The 21,178-nt window shown below is 38.0% G+C and overlaps 2 protein-coding genes across 2 annotated transcripts in view; one reads left to right on the forward strand and one right to left on the reverse strand.

The window, feature by feature from the left end:
* The first annotated feature begins 1,834 nt into the window (after positions 1-1,834).
* On the forward strand, positions 1,835-3,706 carry LOC141440266 (cytochrome b-c1 complex subunit 1, mitochondrial-like). Its single transcript, XM_074104734.1, has 2 exons — positions 1,835-2,057; positions 2,502-3,706. The coding sequence occupies exons 1-2, from the start codon at positions 1,859-1,861 to the stop codon at positions 3,704-3,706; spliced, it is 1,404 nt and encodes a 467-aa protein (XP_073960835.1). The 5' UTR covers positions 1,835-1,858.
* Positions 3,707-9,275: 5,569 nt separating this feature from the next.
* LOC141437544 (uncharacterized) overlaps positions 9,276-21,178 on the reverse strand; it is a 32,343-nt gene continuing 20,440 nt past the window's right edge. Inside the window, exon 9 of the mRNA XM_074100976.1 lies at positions 9,276-19,499. Coding sequence (XP_073957077.1) covers positions 19,433-19,499 — 67 coding nt within the window. The 3' untranslated portion in view covers positions 9,276-19,432. The remainder of the gene's footprint in view (positions 19,500-21,178) is intronic.

Consider the following 21,178-nt stretch of genomic DNA (forward strand, 5'->3'; position numbering starts at 1 on the left):
TTTCTTTCTCAAGTAAGTGAATTATTGTTATTCTTTTGAGAAATACAGATCTTTAAACCGAAAAAACTGTTGCGGCAAAGCCATCACGAATTACGTCTATCTCTTTTATGCCTTTTGCAGGAAAAGGACACAGGCTGTCGACAAAATGTTACGACGTCGATTAAGACGGGATAGAACGTCCCAGTCAAACAATCGAAACCCTTTTCCCCTTATTTACTTATTGCCGATCAATACAAAAGCATTTCGTCAGCCCCTTAGAACAATATTTGCAAGACGTCTCTTATTTGTCTTCGTTTTTAGGGTTCCGTACCTCGATAGGATAAAACGGAACCCTTATAGGATCACTTTATTGTTCGTCCGTCCGCCTGTCAAGACCCTTTTTCTCCGGAACGCGTGGAGGTATCAAACTGTAATTTATATCAAATACTCAGGTCTACTGTCCCTTGGAGCTGTGAAAAAATCAAACTTCTAAGCCAACGCAGTCAAAAGATACAGCCGCAAATTTCTGAAAATTTTCGAAACTCGCAATGTGATAAAAACCTACAGGGTACTTCCCGTGAACTCAGAATCATGAAATTTGGTACGAAGCAACGTCTTATAGCACAGATGAAGGAAAAATTAAATAAATCTTTAGTTACATCATATAATGAAAATATTTATACGGAACTCTCGGTGCGCGAGTCCGACTCAACACCTGGCCAGTTTTTTGTGTATACATACATATGCTATAATATAAATTTATGTGTGTATTAGCGACATAGCTTGAAGAACATATAAAAATAAATAAATAAATATCATGGGACACTTGACACCAATTGACCTAGTCCCAAAGTAAGCAAAGCTTGTACTATGGATACTAGGCAACGGATAAACATACTTATATATATAAATACATACTTAAATACATATAACTGTTGGAAGTCAAAGAAACTCGAGTGGTGACCACGAAACGGAAGACGCAGCATTCGCAGTGTTCCCACTAAGAAGATCGGCGGCCGATTAGGCTATTGTTGTTCAAATTTATTGAATCAGGCGTTACTTTGCGGAGGTCCATATCAATGAACTAAAACTTCTTTGCTCACCGGCAACCTTATGATAAAACCGTTTGTGTGATTTGTGTGTGTTCTTACAGTGGAGGTGGAGGAACTGCTTGAACACGCATATCTTGCATACACTTGGCTATCATAAGGTCGTGGGTAAGTAATTCTTTTAGTTCATTTATTTATTTATTTTAGTTTATTTTATTAGTTGTTCTATTAAAAAATCCGGCTATTCCATACTAATTCGTAAGTTCATAGATAATTATAGGTAATTTAAGTACCTTATTATGTAACACTGTGGAACATGACTTCTATGTATTGAGGTGGGCGTAAACAGCTGCGACTCAGTTTATACTAATGCAGCTGCTTACGAACTTTTTGTTTTTAAATAACCATGTTATTATGTTCAATAAAAATCTTAAAAATCTTTCATAATCATAATCATTTATTGTTTTATACGTGTACAAGGTCTTACCAAGGTCTTTAAATATTCAGTGTTACTAGCAGAGCTCCTCTGCTTAAGCAAAATGTACAGTCAAGTGTAAAATATGAACTTATTCAAGGTTTTAAAAATAAGTACCACAGACTCTTATTCCGACGCAATAAGGCCGTAGTAACATATTTTTGAGTGGTTCGAATAGATACTTATTTTTGCACTTGACTGTACCTACGCTGACATAGGCAGACAAAAAAGATTTCAGACTTCTCTACGCGGCTTGTGCATAAACACCATAACACACCGCCATAAACGAAGAAGAAAAAATCCAAACGTCACAACAATCTCCTGTCAATCATTTGCCAAAATCTTACAAAACAAGATGCTAAAAGCCGCATCTCTCCTCAAGTCCTGGACTCCCGCAGTCACAGCAGTCCGGCGTCACCCCTACCCTCGCTCCTTCCTGCAGTTCCTGAACAACCAGCCGCAGACCTGCGTATCCACGATTGGTACTGGCCTCACGTGCGCCTCGGAGCATCGACCAAGCCAGCATGTTATCATCGGTCTTTTTACAGACGTAGGTAAGACAATTTTCTGTCTTTTTGGAACGGTTACAAAGTAAGAAAACAAAAAGTAACCTAGAACAAAAGAAACAGAACCATATAGTAGTAAATTTCACTCAATTTGTCTCTCTTTATTGGCCCCAGGAAGTAAGCGCGACTGAGTTCCTACTAAGCAGTTGATTGCGCGATCCGGTAACGGTCGCCAACAAAAACATCCGCATGCTACTTGAACCACTTTTCAACTTGTTTAGGATCAGCGTTTCTCGTCAGCAAATGTTACCAACAGTCAAGTAAACTGAATCACGTCCCATGGAACCTTCGTGCTACTAATGTCAGGTGACATCCCATACATCTACCAAAGAAATTCTCCAAAGGTTCCACCCTGGTACGTGATTCAGTTCCTCATGTACCTAAATGTAATAAAGAAGTTAAGCCAATTAACAGGATAACACGTATCTGCAGGTTCAAGATACGAGAGCGTCCATGAGAACGGTATGACCCACTTCTTCGAGCACCTCGCCTTCAAGGGCACTAAATCAAAGACCCGCGAGCAAATAGAATGCCGGATGAATGCTTGCGGCGCCAAGTTCGGCTGCTTCACCAACAGAGAAACGGCCGTGTTCTACGCCGACTGCTTATGCTCTGAAGTACCCGCGGTCATGGAGATTCTCGTCGAAAGTATATACTACAACGCTTTCAATCCCGCTGAAATCGAAGCGCAGAAGGCTATAGTAGTCGCTGAAATGCAACACCAAGACTCAGATGTAAACGTCCTGCTCTCTGACTATTTGCATGCGTCAGCTTTCCAAGGCTCCCCGTTGGCCCAAAGCATACTCGGTTCCAGCATGAAAGTGTACAACTTTACTGACAATGCTTTATGCCAGTTTATTACTAGGAACTTCAATCCCTACCGCACTGTTTTAGTCTCAGTCGGCGGTATATCTCATGAGCAATTGGAGTGCCTGGCAAACACTTACATGATGAATGTAACAGCAGCAGTGCAGTGTCGCGAGCCCGACTTATACAGATTTACGGGTTCTGATGTCCGATACAGAAACGATAGCTTGCCGGTTGGTAATATCGCTGTGGCCGTGGAGGGCCCTTGTTTCTGTGATTTTGATAGGCTTTACATGGACGTAGCTCGGAGCTATCTAGGAGGTTGGGATCAATCGCAATACGCTAAACGCGACCACGCCGCGCCTGTAGCGCGTCGAGCATCTCTAGGCAAGTTTTGCGATGCCTACCAAGCTTTCAACATAACTTATAAAGACACAGCTTTGTGGGGTGTGCAGTTCCTCTCTCGAGGGTTAGATCAAGAGGACATGCTGTACACTATACAAGATGTTTGGATGCAAATGTGTACTATGATTACAGAGGGGGAGTTGCAAAGAGCCAAGAGACAGTTGAAGGCTGAATTGTTAACTAAAACTGACACTTGCTTTGGAGCCTTCAAAGATATAGGGAGGTATGTGTTGTACAACTGTAACCATAGGCCTTCTTTGGTTGAAAGATTGATCGCTATTGACAAGGTGACGGTTGATGATTTCAAAGATGTTTGTATGAAGTTTATTTATGACAAGTGCCCGGTGGTGGTGGTGGTGGGGCAGTCCGAAGGGCTGCCGGAGTACACCAGGATCAGGGCTTCTATGTACTGGTTGAGAGTTTAATATACATTTTAACTGAAGGTTTTGTTTTATTTGTCTGTCACCGTAAATCAAGGAGACTCGCTTCTGAGTTTCCAGCGAGGAGAGGACTACTTAAAAAAATTATATACCTAGGTAACATCAGCCAAATAAGTGGTCCATCAATTTTCAAAATGTTCCTCTATCAAATGAATATCTCGCTAAAGTCGAATTTTCAAGTTGACAGACACGTCTATTGGCATTATTGTATTACGTCATGCAAACGATTATCAACTTTGGGGTGGTAGACCACATATTTGATTCCTGGCCCACCGCAAAACGTTCTCACAGTGAGTGCCATAATAAATTCCCTTGTCAAGCAATCAGGCCCCTCTTCCCCATTGGGTACACTGGGCACGTGCCCAGGGCCCCGCGATGGATTGGGGCCCCCAAGCCCCTACCCCATTACCAAACGATTACCGATAGCTACTCCACTCTCACCTTAAAATCTTGTTTACCGAATGCAGCATGTTGTGCCCCTCTAGGTGAAAGACGGCCCTGCAAGCAATGGGATGTCACTATGAAAAGGTTCCACAGTGGGCCACGATTCAGTTGGTTCGAGTGTAAAATTACGACCACAACGCGAGCTGATTCGAGCGAGCGAAGCGCACGCGCCGCAGCAGCGGCCGGCAAAGCGCCAGGACTTAATTTGGTCCAGTGCTATTATACAGTCATCATCACATTTTGGAGCGGCCAAGGTGATCAAAAATATCGTTTTTTTTTTTATTCGACTGGATGGCAAACGAGCAAATGGGTCTCCTGATGGTAAGAGTCACCACCGCCCTTTAACGGGTATTGCAGATGCGTTGCCAACCTAGAGGCCTAAGAATGGGATACCTCAAGTGCCAGTAATTTCACCGGCTGTCTTACTATCCACGCCGAAACGCAACAGAACTCTAATTCCTTAATAATAGAGTGCTTGTGCCGATATTCTGATGAAAATATCTGATGGCCGCTGTACAGGGAGCGGGGTTTTCATAACATGCCTTCATCGGGCGACGACAGGTACAGTAAAAAACCAACTGCCAACTGGGTACAGTAAAAAAACTCATAAAAATGTAAATCTCACACGAAATGGGCCTCTCATTAAACATAACAATCAAGTATAGATTAAGCTAATATCGATTTGGCACAATCTCAAATGATCCATATAGGATCCATAGAATTCAGTGCTGGCGTCGAACCAAGAGAACAATCGGATTGCGGCAGAGCTAACAAGACGAATAGACATGTCACACCAGGGCCCAATTTTTCTTACTATTATTATAAACGCGAAAGTTTGTATGGATGGATGTTTGTTTGTTAGTTTTTCGCGCAAAAACTACTGAACGGATTTGCATGAAATTTGTTATTGTTCCTTTTTATTCTGATATTCCCATGGGATAGGGATAAAATCTCTTAATAACAACCGCTGGGCTTAGAGTCATGTCATGAAATTTGGTATGTAGGTAGCTGGACTTCTGGAATAACACATAGGCTACTTTTTATCCCGATATTCCCACGGGATAGGGATAAAATCTGGAAATAACAACCGCTGGGCTTAGAGTCATGTCATGAAATTTGGTATGTAGGTAGCTGGACTTCTGGAATAACACATAGGCTACTTTTTATCCCGATATTCCTACGGGAAAGGGATAAAATCTTGAAATTTCATTGGGTTCAGAGTCTTGAAATAGTTGAACACAACCTCAAAGAATGATGAAGATCACGATATAAATGTTGGGATTTCCCAGGGGAATTTTGTAAACATTGTGTTTTGTGGTGTAGGGGTTATAACACACAGCCCGCAATGCTGAGGACCTGGGTTCTTTTTTTTTGTTTTCTGTGCATCCATGTCTCAGTTCGTATTTCGATATGGTTTTACGGGATGACCGTAAAAGTAACAAATTTGGAGTTGAAATAAATAATACAAAAAGACTCCAAAAAACCAATCATAATTTTGTAAAAATCCGGAATTTCAATTGTTACTACCAGATCGAATAGTTTACGCGTGCGAAGCCTCGGTTAACTCTAGTTGCATAATAAAGCACAAGCTTAATAGTGTTAGTGAATTGTAATACAAAATCGCTAATACTTTTAGCTTGTACTTTGTTATGAAATCGGGCCCTGGAATCTTGTGACAGTAACACAATTCTAAAGTATACAGGGTGGAAAGTTGAGGGTTAAGCACTAACTTTAGTTAAAATGTTCAGGTTTTGGTTGTCTAAATACTGTTCAATTTTCCTTAAGCATTAATGATTAATATTCGTAAAAAAATAACATGCGAAAGTTTTACTGCAAATTAGTAGTTAACCCTACGAACTGTATGGAAAAAGTTTACTTTGATTTGTGGGTGTTCTACTACTTAACCTTAGTTGGTCTCAAAGTGTGGTTCAAGTGTGTTGATCTCAAAGATTCATGACATGGTAGTTGTGACAGATGGCACCACACGACACTCACATTCACGGATGTAAGCGATTAAAGTTTTGGGTGACACTCTTTCCCGGCCCGGATAACACCGACATGGAAATACCGGCCCTGTTTTTTGTGTGCACGCCCATAGAAACTGACAGGAGCTTCTATGGGCGTGTACACTAAAAACAGAGTCGGTATTTCCATCCCGGTATTATCTGGGCCGGGAAAGAGTGTCACCCAAAGTTTTCAGATAGATTGGGGGTGAGATGGAGCAGTTGGTAGTGTACAAGTAACCATCTAAAATAGCCCCACACTGCGTACATTTTGCTTACGAGAGGGTCTCAGCCTACAAGTCCTTGACCCTCACTGTGCCGGTATGGCGCGCACTTTGCCGATTATATTAAAAAAATAAGGACTTGACAGTATGTAGTAAGTGTATCACATTACTTTCAAAAGGAATTGGATCTTCATAAAATCATGCACATGGCTCTAATCAAATGACGACGGCTTGGAAGGACCAACAATGACCGACGTGATATAAATAAATAAAAATAAATATCACGGGACAATTCACACCAATGAGGGCTATCGCGTATGAATTCGCCACTAGAGGCGCTAGTGTAGCGTGAGGTCTCCGAAATGTCAAATCTCATAGTTTTTGGGTGAGTGGGTGAGAGGGTTTATTTATAATTAGATTTTTTTTGTGAATATTTTGCAATACCTGAAATTAATTATGGCAAATATGCGTTCCAGGGCAATGAATGTCTGTGTTTTGACTTGAGACAGTTTTGTCTTTCGAAAAATTTTTATACAAATATCTGCCCCGACACGGGAATCGAACCCGGGACCTCAAGCTTCGTAGGGTTCTCTAACCTAGGCCATCTGGTCGTCAAACGTCTGGACGTCAATATTGTAGCACGCCATCTATTACGAAAACTAAAAACTCACATGATAAATAACAACCGCTCCACTAGATGGCACTGATCCACCGCTGCAAGCTCAAAACCACAGACTAGAAAAGTTTAATGCTACAGGCTACAGTCGAAAATATGACCAGAGGCAGTATTGCCTATCGTTTCTGACGCTCTCGAGCGCAATCAAATGACACATTTCGCAGAGATTTCGCATACAAAAACTGTCATTTGATTGCAATCGCGACCGTCAGAAATCAGTCCGGCCCAGCGGCCTGCGAGAGTTTTTTGTGTTCATTGCGTGTGCTCCCAGGTGACCACGAGCGGCGAGCGACATGGCCGCGCGATGAACAAAACACGGTCGCATGTCGCACGGTCTTAGCCAGGGAGGCGACTACGAAATTCGAAAATCGAAGTACGTATCGTACCGTCCCTCTAACTCTCGTATTAAATAATATAAGCGCGAGCGGGAGGGCAAGATACGAAGTTCGATTTGCACGAAGTATACGGGCAGACCGAGTTATTCGTTTACATAGGAAATAGGTACATCAATTCGCTCAGATCATTGCAAGAGATGCAGATGCAGTTCATTGCAGGGAAAGTGAGGTCGATAGACTCATGTTAACCCTTTGACCATTATTTTTTTAAAGCAATGAATCGAGAACTTTAACGATACGCACAGCATGAATGATTTTTTTTATGATTTTTGAGAAAGAGAAATGTATATATTATTGCAGGGTTTCCGAATTATGAGACGGCAATATGTTTGCCGCTATCAGCCAAGGGCATTAAGTGACAAGACCGTCATGTCAGTTTGCCGGGGGAACTACGGGTGGCACGACGTATCTAAAATAAATAAATTAAAAACCAATAGATGATAAGAAATAATTAAAACCTTTGTGTAGACTGTTATAGACAGGGTCAAATTGTATTTTGTCGGGTGAAGTGTTCGTTTTTCACTTAGTTACCTAATCTATTGTAGAATATGGCAATGTATGAAGAGAACAAGATTAGTACGACGACCAAGACGAATACAATAAAATACAATACAACACATTAAAATAACTCTTCATACCCAACACATAGTAAGGTAAGCAATAGGTGGCCTTATTGCTTCAAAGCGGTCTCTTCCAGGCTAACTTTACAATCGACAGAACGAAGGAATGTATTTTAGCAGGTTGTGCAATTTACAGTAGAGCAATATCAAAAAAAGAAGAGCCAGAAGTGACAGAAGCCCACCACGTAGAGGACTACAGGTCCTCTCCTGCTGGCCGGTGCTGAGGCACCGACTTCAAATTGGCTTCAAGATTAAGGTTAAATAAAAAAGGTTTATTATATTTTCATCATCATCATCATGTCAGCCGAAAGACGTCCACTGCTGGACATAGGCCTCCCCCAAGGCTAGCTGACAGAGTGATTATAATGGTATTTTTTATACAGGCAAACTACCCAATTGGATTGTATTTGATAAATGTATTTTATTTTAAATCTACGCCTCTGTCTATGCATACATTTGCTCACACAAAGATACAAGCGCACCCAAACTTCGCCAAGCAAACCAGTATCTACATAGACACACGCAAGTCGCTTAGCTTTGTTGCTCGCAGAATTACGTCTTTACTTTTTATTTGGCCTGCAGTAACAAGTATAGGTTCCCAAACGTTTTCTTTTCGAAGACCACTTGTTTTCGGTAGACCTACATTTCAACTATATTCCCAAAACCGCCTTTTTTACGCCAACGGACCCCCGTACGGTCTCCCGTGGACCTCTGGGGGTTCACCTGGACCACTTTGTAAACCTCTGATTTATAGGAACAAATAAATTAATAAGAGAAACTAAAGCAAAGCCGACGAGACGAGATATAGGTACTTCATCTTTGTTTGATGTGTCATTAATAGTATTTCCCTCCTTTTCTGTCTCATGACATAATTTATCTCGTCTCGTAACTTTGTTTTAGTACATTCGCAGAAAAGCATTACAAAATATAAAAAAGATGACAAAATTTAAACAGTCCAATAGCCAGCAGATCAATAGCCTAAATATTATCTAAGGGCCAGGGTACAATCAAACAACGTGTATACAAAATTATAATTTATTATTTACGTAAATCTAACATATAAAAAATAAAAAAAATGTTGAGTATAAGACCGAGAGCACATTGTCCAAATAAAGACATAAATACGTATAAGAAATGACACTGTCTGATCGTGATCAGACATGGAAAAAATTCGAACTAATAAATTATTTAAAAAAAAATCGAATGTCAAAATGATATCCTGAGCTTGACGCGATACATTTTCGACCGTTCGGAAAATAGAAAAATAACACTACGGCGTTATTTCATTACATCAAATTGTTCTTGCGATTGTGTGATTAAATCTCCCAGAAAAATCATCCAAATCAATTGAAAGTTATGAAAATTATTGTAAATATATCTTTCCACAATTATACACGGTTATAAAGGTATCTGCACACTGCACCGTATCATACCATGAACGTAATAAGAATGTCAAGCGCACATGACACGCGACGGCGACGGTTGGTAAGGCAACGTGCTAATGGGCTGAACATAGACTGCAGCAGGGCTAACTAAGAAACTCGAAACTGTCCCTCTCGCTCTCGTATTAAATAGTATAAGTGTCAGAGGGACCGCACGACACAAACTTCGAGTTTCGTAGTAGCCCTGCAGTAGCTAGTCGCTCGATTGCAGCGATAAATCTGGTCACGTGACCCCGTTTTGAAGGTGATTTTGAATCTCCCGCGACTCGAAAAAAGTAGCGTCAAGTCGCCGCGTCGAGCAGCAGCGACAAGATGGCTTCTTGCAGGAATGATCTTGGTCTTGGAAGCTGATTGCTTAATCTCATTTAGTAGCAGTCGTGGCAGTGGTACAAATAAAAGAGATTGGAGTGAATGAAAAAAAAAACACTGTTTTTGCCGAAATTGAAGAGGTTTTTTTTTTCAGCGATAAAGCTCAACATTTTCAGCTTTATCGCTAAACGGCACGTGACCAGATTTGACTGCATGTGGCCCCACCTTCATACTTTTCAATACAGAGAATATATTTTTGTCTGACACTTTACTACTCGTATTACGGTCATGGTATTATGATACGGTGCAATGGGTAGAAACCTTAAGGGCTACAGTCCACTAGAAAATTGAGTGATCCTTAATTATATGTAGACATATAGACATTTAGTTTAAGCGCTAAATTGACACTTTGAGAATACGCTCGATATTAAATATAGTTGATATAATTTCTGTATCTTAAGTTATGATTATGTTAACATTTCTGCGTAATTAATAAGCTCATTTCACAAAGTCACTAACGTACCAACTGTATGAATAATAGTGGTCCAATGTGGGACAGTTCTACAAAAGTGTCATAATGACAGTTATCGTTTGACATGGAAATTATGACACTTAATGAGAGAACGTTCTACGGTGGGTCTATAGTGTGAAGTGAAGGGTTATATAGTTAAAAACTTTCTGAATACTGGATCATTTTGGTAGAACGCCGTGGTACGAAAAATCATTGTCTTTTTTAAATTATTTTCCAAAGATATTTATGCGTTTTAGCTGTTTTGTCTGTAGGTGCTCATGCGCGATTCTTTTTCATACAAAAATATATTTAACATGTTGAATACATCACGACCTATATACGTCCGAATGTTGCACAAGCATCCTCTCAGAATTAAAGAGCGGATAAGGAATTTCGCACACAAAATGAAATTGCTCCGCAGCAGCAGGTTTCCTCTCGACGTTTTCTTCACCTAAAGCTCGTTTAAACCCACGATCCTCAGCGAGACCACAGTTCAAACAGATTATATTGCTTTAAAAAAAAATGGCAGTACCACGACGTACTACCAAACGTTCAAAACCTCTAATAATCACCGCAACTTTGTAACATGGACCTCCATTTACGACAACGTGTCGTCACGAGCAACCATCCTAACCACGATTTCCAGATCAAAACCGAACTGTAATACAGCGTCGGAAAATCGTTTAAAACGGGTCTAATTAGCTAAATTGTTCATGTATGATTATCATTAGAGAGCACTGTCACAAGTTATTATAGAAAATATGCTATTATTATAAAGAATTGTATCACCATTCTGATATGCTGATATTTTATGTGACAGATCTGTGATAGGTAATAATTATATTTTTTATCTGTAATATTTGACGTCAGTTCCTTTGATTTCTAGAAATTGCATCCAAAAACAATATATTAGGAGATAAGAATTTACTTACACATGACATAGTAAAATGTTAATAAAAGTAGCAGTTGTTGAAATAGGAATGGAATGTCCAAAGAAAATTTAGAAAAAAAATTGTCTATGTTCTTTAATAACTATAAATTATAAGAAATGTTTGTGTTATTTATTTACTAGGAATCAAAATTAAATATCAGGTAATAAAGTAATTAATTTAATAATTAATTAATTTTGTAGCCATGTCCACATTATTGCAAACAATGATTCCTCCGACCCCTGTTTGTAACTAATTGCCCCATATTTGGGTATAGCTATATTTTTAATAACAATCTGTCACATAAGACGTCAGTAACTTGGCAGAGTGGTAATACAAACCCAAAGTCGCGTTTTATTTTCGAGATTCGAGATTCGGATAGACGGACAACAGATAACATCGAGTATTATTGATATTATATATTATAGATATCTACACGCTCCAATGAAATTTAATATATCTGTTAGTAGTGCTATGTTAAACAAAGGATATTTTTTTACATTTGAAGCCGTTAATAGGCGTTTCTGACTCTCATAATTCCTGGCCAAAGAAGCCACAATTAAAAAGGACCACATCTTGAAATGACCAATTCTTAAAATGACCAACGATTGAAATGACTTCTGACAAATTACAGACAGAAATTGTATTACTAATATGTGTCTGCTTCTTACTTTATCAAGAATTAGTGTTTTTTTTTATGACAAACGCCTTTAATTCATTTGATAAGGTCTAGATTAGGCCTTTGTTTGCGCGTTTCATTATGATAGCAATTTGCACTGACACTGACTATATACACCGCTACAAGCCCTATGGTCCCATCAATAGGGATGTTGACTCCACCAATCAACTGGCGTACTTTTTATGAGCTGTCAAAACACAACTCTCCCATAGAGTTTGAATGGAAATAGCGACATATGACGTCACTTGTTCGCACACTCAATCAACTAACTATTCATTAGTTTTAAAGCAACAAAAAATCTAATTTTGCAGTTAATTGTAAATTTATCTGGTTTTCAGGGCTAAAGGCGTTTTTTTACTGGAGTTGTGTCTTCGATTTATTTTTTTTAAAGGTGTCAACATCCCATTTCATTAATTCCATCCAATATACGTTCAACATACGTAACGGGTTTCTAGACGGTTGAAATGTCGCTAGATGGCGTTAGTATAGTGAGGTCCGTTTGACGTTACAATCTCGCTTGCGATTGGCTCATTTATTCAACCAATCACAAACGCGACGCAAACGTCAAAGTTGTCAAATGGATCTTACGATACCAGCGCCACCTAGCCTGTCACAGATACCCTCCTTGTATCATAAAATTAATACAGAACATTTCAGCGAATGATTGGACAAATACGACCCAAAGAACTTGTTAATGTTTGTGATTGGTTATGTACTTTCTGTAAAAAGGTTGCCTGGAAGAGATCGCTCTTAAGCGATAAGGCCACCTATCGCTTACCTTGTAATTTTCTCTCTGTTTTCTGTATCGCTTACCATTTCTGGTGTAAAAAAAGCCTTTGTATTGTATTATATGTTTTACATCGGAATTATTGATTCAAAGCGTAATTCACTTTGACGCAGCAGACATTTCGAATTCCGTGAGGGTTTTTGAGAGAATACCGCTAGATGGCGTTAGCATCGTGAGATCCGTTTGACGTTAGTCTCGCTTGGCTCATTGAGTGACACGAATGTCAAAGTCATACATGCGTAAAGATAACGCCAACCTTGCCAAAGAAACCATCAACAAAAAATCCTGAAATACTTTTACGCTGCAGTCAAGTTAATCCAACCGTCCGCTGAAACATTCTGAATTCATTTTACAACAACTTGAAGATAGTCCGAGAGATGGCGCGAATGGATTGAATGAGTGGATGAAATTATCTTTGTCTGTGTCATAGTGTGCATAGAAGTCGATTTAATGATAATGGTACACACATTTACTAACAGAAAAAGGTTGCATAAATACACCGTGTTTTTCTTGATATCCGTTAACTTCGGACGGCTAATTCATTGACAGAAACTAACTTTTTGACTAAAAGGAAAAAAACCACCGAGGGTTCCGTACAAATATTTTTACTATATGATGTAACTGAAAAATTATGCTTTTCGCAATTTTTCCTTATCTGTGCTTATAAGACGTTGTTTTGTACCAAATTTCAAGATTCTGAGTTCACGGGAAGTACCCTGTAGGTTTTGATTCCCTTGCGAGTGTCGAAAATTTGCAGCATAAACGGCTGTATCTTTTGATTGCGTTGGCTTAGATGTTGTCATTTTTTCACAGCTCCAAGGGACGTAGACCTGAGTATTTGATATGAATTTCAGCTTGATACCTCCACGCGTTCCTGAGAGAAAGGGTATTGACAGACGGACAACAAAGTGATCCTATAAGGGTTCCGTTTTTACCTTTTGAGGTACGGAACCCTGAAAAATTATATATAATTTGTTTGACAGTCGTTGTTAATAATGTTGTGTTATTAATAACCTATTAAAATTTATGTAAAGACGAAACGGTGAGATATAAAAAAATAGTCTTTACACGGACGGCGCTCAGATCATGCCGAGTGACGCTAGTTTCGTTCCATTCACTTCAATTCATTCGATTCGCGGCTGCTCTATTGAATCAATCTATAATACGTCATGATAAACGTCAAATGGTACTTTTACCCAGCCCCTGTCCCGTGTATCATCACAACCAAATACCTACTTGTATATTAAATGCTTAACACCCTGTGACACGTATTATTTAATAATCCAAACCTTCCCACCTTTTAAGGTCAAAAAATTACATAACGGCTGCGAATAACGCGCTCTGTATACTCTTAATTTTTTTAATAGCTTACTTTTTTAAATCACAACATTCGAAATTGTATCACAACTTTTTTAATTTTTATAAACTGCCAGCCTTTAGTTTACGTTGAGATTCGATCTCCTTACCTGCACCTCAATACCTGAACGAATACTGGCCAGTGACATTAGATTCGACTCAAATTTCATTCGATTATCAAAATACTTATATATATACGAAGACGGATAGAGGACTAATGTATACACTTACATTTTATTATATGGCGTAAATTGTACGAATTTTCGAGCAAGATGGCTCAATAAAAAAAAAATGCCTAGAGGCAGAATGTCAGAAGTTGTGCATTTTTGTCTACGATCGGTCGCGCTATTTGCACTATGAAATATTAAAAAAAAAGTTACGTTTCCGACATTAATTTCTTACATTTTCGATGGGTTTAAATGTACTTATGCAGTAACAAGTGAGACCACCAACTTATCATTTCCAGCACTCTGCACAAAAGGCATGGAAATATAGAAAAAAAAAACACGGACGCAACGACAACTTAACATCTACATAACCTATTTTATCATTGTCATGGAATTATTTTTAAACTTAATATTACATTTCGTACTTGAGCACAAATTACTTAATTTATGGAATGTGTAAAATAAAAATACAACACGCGACGAGACGAGACCGGCCCCGGGTACAAAATATATATATAAAAAAACATCACTCGTCAGGGCCGTCTGTCCATTTGGCCACAAAACTGAGTATTACCCTTTCATGTTCATGGTGTACATTCACACTTTGTTTATGAGTTATTACAAATGTTTAAAAAAAATACTTACTACTTACATGGGCTTTTTAACGTACGCTACGTTAATGCCAATTTTATATCAAATTTATGACCTCTAAACAGGCGATATCTCATTGTATTAAACATATCGTGTTTTATCGTATATATATACTAAACCTCGTATATTTCGTATAAAGTACAATATACGGGATTTAGTCTAAAAAACCGTCGACACATCACTTTATAAAGTGTTATGCACTCAACCTGGTATATTTCGTATAAACTAATATTATACGAGGTTGAGTCGCATTGTCGTCAATTACATACTGTTATATATATCATATAACAAAGTGTGAACGTCCTACCAGACAGATTCCAGAAGGCCTCGGCCCCTAAGCTGCTACATAAATCGACTAAAGGTACGAGCATTGGTATAAAACAATTTGGTAATAATAAACATACAAACTAAAAAGCTACCGAAACGGAATGTCAGTGACTACATAAGACATCTATAAATACCTTAACTACATCAGGTTGATTATGCAAACTTAACTAGCGGAATGTTATAAAATCTTAAGTTGTTAGTCTTGTTATACCCCTTAAAAGTACGGTTAGAAATACCCAAACCTTTTTTTTTTATAATACGGACGTTTTTTAAACTCACGTCGCAGTTCATAATATACCATAGAGCTTAATCTATGGTGAGATTGCCATCGCGCCGAGTACAAGAGACGGATGCACGTTACGCTTCAAAATATCCCGTAACCTTGTCATACAATTATATATTCCTCTATATACGTTTTTTTATCCATTATATACAACATATATTATAACTGCTACATTTTGTGAACATTTCAGGTTTCCGTTTATTCAATATATCATACAAAATGCCGTCCTGGCAAGTCTTGTTATGGTGGAACGATCCTAAGCTAGTATTATATCGATTACCTTATATTATATAAACAATTAAGTTATTTATAACAAGGAGGGAAGAAATTGACACGCCGACTAGCAAGATACAGTAAATACAAAAGTTTAAGTTAAGGAAAGCACTCTTATTTGTTATTTTGGTAATATTGCCGGATATATGACGATACCATAACAATATTATTTGGTATAACATTCTGAATTGTTTATACAAATCGAAAAGTAAAGGATATAAGCTTATAAAACATTTTAATATGTATACGACGAAATTCAATTGTCAGCCAAAACATTTAATAACAGATTATTTACAAATTCTAAAATCATTTGTATGAAACATATAATATATACGTATCCACTTTAGATTCCTTAAAAATATATAAATCTATAATATCAGTTAGATTAAAAAAAAACCCGATCACGTATTTTTTCTTTTGTCTTTTTGGATCAACTCCCGCATGTTGACACACTTCGTCTTTGTATTTTTTTGTTTGATTGACAATCCAAAATCCAACAGATGGAATAAATATAATATTTTTTTTAATCAGGAATCTACTCAATTGATGGACGAGACGGTGTTTTGTATGGTGTTTTTGGCTTACAATCGATCTAAACATCGTATATAATGTACTAAGTATATGATTTGTTCGGGATATACGAAGCAATAGACTTACGTTTTACACTATTTATTAAACTTATTACTTAAGCGACCATACGATGGGAATCTAAAATTAAAGCTTCACTAGATTACATGATATAACTTAATTTTATATGGAATGTTAACTCAATACTATATGCCAACGTTTGATTATATCAGAGTTATAAAATCTCATATAATTTCGTATGCGAACTTCATAATTTCTCCTGATTCCTCTCCGCTTACAAAAATTTGGAAGGGAAAAAATATTTTTGTACTCATTTATAAATGAACGACTGAATCGGACAAATATGAGGTATTGTTACTTAACAAAATAAACCTAAGACCCTTGTAGAAGAAAAAAAAAACTAGAAAAAAAAATTATACATTCCGTAGAACTAATCCATATAATAATGTCTCGTTTCGTTAATCAAAACTAAATCTAATCTTAAAACCTAAGTAAAGCATATTTTTCATAAATGAACAATATACACAATATCGTTATTTGTACTGTTAGGTTAGAAATGTATTTTTGTTTGTATAATGTCTGAACCGAGCTCTTTTTTGTACATATCTCAACGAATGGCAACGTTATATTTAAACTAATCCAACCGTAGCTGCCTAAGAAAAATGTACTTACGAAACACTTTTTTTTTAATTTAAATGGTTAATAATAAATCAGCACCATTCAGTGTCAATATTTGATTGACACTAATTCAATAAGGCTTTCTTGACAGGCAAAATATCGCTTCACTAGTCGGCGTTAGGATATCCATTCATTTCGCAACGTAACGTTTGGCAACCTGATCCATTTCGCAACTTTTCATTTCGCAAACTCTATAACTGTAAATATATCAGGATTTATTTCAAGGCCATCGTGTAGAACCCTTTAGGTTAAGCAAGGTTAGTTCTATAAAAATCCTGAAATATTGTCAGTTTTCAGATATATTAAACAGTTGCGAAATGAATCAGGTTGCCAAACGTTAGTTGCGAAACATTTGTAAACCCGGCGTTAGAATCGTGGGATCCCTCTGACGGTACAGTCTCGCTCACGATTGGCTTTATTTAATCAATCACTAACGTGACGCGAATGTCAGAGTTGACAAGCGCCAACCAGGCTGTCATAGAAACCCACTAAAAGGTGGTTGTGCTAAAAAAAACTTAATATTGTGAGTATCATCGTCGAGAGCCGTCGTTCCTCTGTTACTACAGATGCAAATCAACTGCTACGTTGGTTTGATCCCTGGTCGGGGCGGAATTACAGTCGGTTCATACAATTTTGAGCAAAAATTTGATCAAAAATATCTGAACACGACTCTATTGTTAAAGGCATAGAAGCGTGTTCAGATATTTTTGATCCAATTTTCGCTCACAAGTTTATGAACTCGACTGTACGAAAACAATGTGTATTTATTTGTGGACAATAAATATAAGCTACATAAGCGATCTTCATCCACGCAGACGATTGTGGGCAAATGGCGAACTAAACCGAACGTGAGCACCAATGTAATAAAGACCTTATTGTTTTAAGCGCACGGTCGAACTTGCAATGACAGGTAAACGCGGTGACGTGTGGCGCGGCGTCGAACAAAATGGCGGTCTCGTGGCGCACGAACGTTTGGCCAATGGCGGCTCGAGATTTTACCCGCGCAAACGTACCGCCTTATTATTGGCTAAAATGCTCACTGCGCATAACTTTGCAACTTATATTTACGGTACAGTTGTACGTATGTATTTAAAAGCTTTGCTTAGTTATTTAACTGACCGTGAGAAATATCTGTAGTTAAAAATAGTGAAGTTTGTAAAACGATTTTTTTTTTAATTCGCATCAGTCTTAAAGAGTTGATGACTTGGCTGTCGCACTACCCGCCAGCTGTTTTAAAACTGCTGAACACATTCGGATGTCTTTTCGAAAACATGTTGGATATGATCATTATTTTTAAACACTAAAATTATCATAACGCTATTCTAATATATAAAGTATTATCTTTTTGTTCTCGTTAGAGCTGGCATACACAAATGGCTGTGGAATGTATCTATACTTTAAAAAAATGTTTAAAAAAGCAAAAATGATCCAAAAATTGAGGATTACATATAAATATCGGAATGTGAAAATAACACTATGTTTACATCTTGTCATTAATTGGTACCTTCCCGCCTTAACATGCTCCATATTTTTTTTATTTGGCAGCACGCACGGTGTTAGAACGACAAAGTACTACGTAGCAAAGGCTACAGATCCTATCTTACCTATATTACATAACACTAGCCGGGGCGGCTTTAAAATATCATTTAAATACACTCGAGTGTCAATTTTTTTGATTTGAATATAGAACATGTACTTTGTACAAGATATTTAAAAAAAATCTTAACTTAAATTTCTTACTCCATTTTATACAAATTTCATAAAAAGAATATAAAAAAAAAACATTTCATAAAAAGAGGGAAAGTTGCAAAATGGCAGTTCGAGTGCAGTTTTGCTGCAGTTGAGTGTGACTGCATCAAAACTGCAAACCGACTGTGGAGTCCGCTTACAGTCGCCGTGCAGTCCTGTCAACCGCACGCCGACTGCAAGCTGGCTGCACCGTCGTAATGCAGTCGTATCAACTTCTTCTTGTTTTATTTTACTGTCCCGTTGCCCAAGAGACTACTGTGACGGTTTTATAAAAAAACACTGCTATAATATGTGCTACTAATGTGCTTAGGAGGTGGTCCATAAAATAATGTATAACTACTACCAAAATGAAAAATGCGCGCTCGCTAAATATTCTTAATCACAAAAAAATAGAAACGCATGATTTTAAAGAGTTGTCCAGGGGACGTAAAAATGGCAACGAGGTGCAAAGAAAAAGTTGATCGACCCCCTTAGACTTCATACTGTTTTTTTTAAAGCCACCCCGGCAAAGGGTCGGCGCCCATTCAACCTCTGATCGTAAACACGCTGCGTATCCACCGGCTGTGCAGAGCGAACGTCCGGTAAAGCTGTTCCGGCGGCGGCAGCTCGTCGGACAAGTATCATGCCGTCTCAGAGTCCGGGTCCGGGCGCACGGGCGCCTCCGACGCCGGAGAGGGCGAGGCGTAACTGGAAAATGTAGTTTAAGGGTCATCAAGAGTAGAAGTTAAAGTTATACATACAGGGTACCGGTGATTTTAACAGCACATTTTTGAACATTTTTAAAGCTAAAAATCTATATAAGGTTGGTATCTAAAAACACTTTTGAGTAAAAAAAAAAAACTTACAATTACAAACTAAGACATAAAAATAATAAACTATAAAAAACCACTACCCCGCGTCCGGACATAAATGATAATTGAATTAGGAAATCTCGCTAAGACATTTAATTAATAATAATAATAATAATATCACGGGACAATTCACACCAATTGACCTAGTCCCAAAGTAAGCTTAGCAAAGCTACTAAGCAACGGATAAATATAATTATATTAGATACATACTTAAATACATATTAAACACCCAAAAAGAACAAACATTCGTATTTTTCATACAAATATCTGAGAACCCGACCTCATGCTTCGTAGTCAGGTTCTCTAACCACTAGGCCATCTGGTCAATTGGCATAAAAGTGACAAAAAGGGATAAAAAGAAACTACCTTCAGGTTTTCAGTTATTCAATTAAGACATTGTACATACAGGCCGAGATTATTGTACGGTCAGCCAAATAAGTGGTCTATCATTTTTTAAACAAGTTCCTATGAAATGAATACGTCGCTTAAGTCGAACTTTCAAGTTGACAGACACGTCTATCGGCATTATTGTTTTATGACATGCAAACGATTATCAACTTTAGGGTGGTAGACCACATATTTGGCTGATGGTACAGTCGAGTTCTAATACATAACATTTCTTATCGATATTACGAGAACACGACTTTATTGTAAACTGCGTAGAAGCGTATTCAGATATTTTTGATAGAGTTTGCTCAAAAGCTTAAGAACTCGACTGTATAATCTAAAAACACATTCGCAAATAGCATGCTTAGCTGGCACTGCAATATACAAACACCATTGTAAAACAATTTCCAAATTAAACTTGCAACATTTGTACCACGCATATAAGCAACTTAAATAAAAGTCAGTATAATTCTGCAAGTTAAATAAAATCTTGCAAAAATGTTTCGCCTCAGCATAGCACAGCTCAACAGATATAAAGAAACATCTTGAAACTATTAAATTTAATTATTTATCAGAGCTAGGGTGAGCTATATATATGTGGATACACCTTGAAAATAAAGATTTAAAAAAAAATTTTTCGCTTTTTTAAACTAAAATGGCGTACGTTATTCTAAAGTTTCTGTATCAGTGTAATGAATTCATAACTATAATTTTTACTATCCACTTCATCATCATCATCATCAGCCGGAAGACGTCCACTGCTGAACGGAGGCCCCTTAGAACGCCACAATGAACGACAACTCGCCACTTGCATCCATCGGTTTCCCGCAACTCTCGCGATGTCGTCATTCCACCTAGTGGAAGGCCTGCAAACGCTTCGTCTTCCTGTTCGTGGTCACTCGAGGACTTCTCTCCCCCAACGGTTACCTGTCCTTCGAGCGATGTGGCCCGCCCATTGCCACTTCAACTTATTTTTCCAGCTATATCGGTGACTTTAGTTCTTAGACGAATTTCCGTATTCCGGATTCTATCGCGCAAAGAAACTCCAAGCATAGCTCTCTCTATAGCTCGTTGCGTGACTCTAGAGCCTCTCTAAAAAGCCAACAGTCATAAGTCATCACTGGCAAC

The sequence above is a fragment of the Choristoneura fumiferana genome, chromosome Z (assembly GCF_025370935.1).
Source record: "Choristoneura fumiferana chromosome Z, NRCan_CFum_1, whole genome shotgun sequence".
Lineage (NCBI taxonomy): Eukaryota > Metazoa > Arthropoda > Insecta > Lepidoptera > Tortricidae > Choristoneura > Choristoneura fumiferana.

What these genes read in the sequence shown, in the direction of transcription:
- LOC141440266 (XM_074104734.1), top strand. Translation starts at nt 1,859, where the DNA reads ATGCTAAAAGCCGCATCTCTCCTCAAGTCCTGGACTCCCGCAGTCACA. An exon ending in CGGTCTTTTTACAGACGTAG is followed by an intron (nt 2,058 to 2,501) that starts GTAAGACAATTT and finishes ACGTATCTGCAG; the next exon opens with GTTCAAGATACGAGAGCGTC.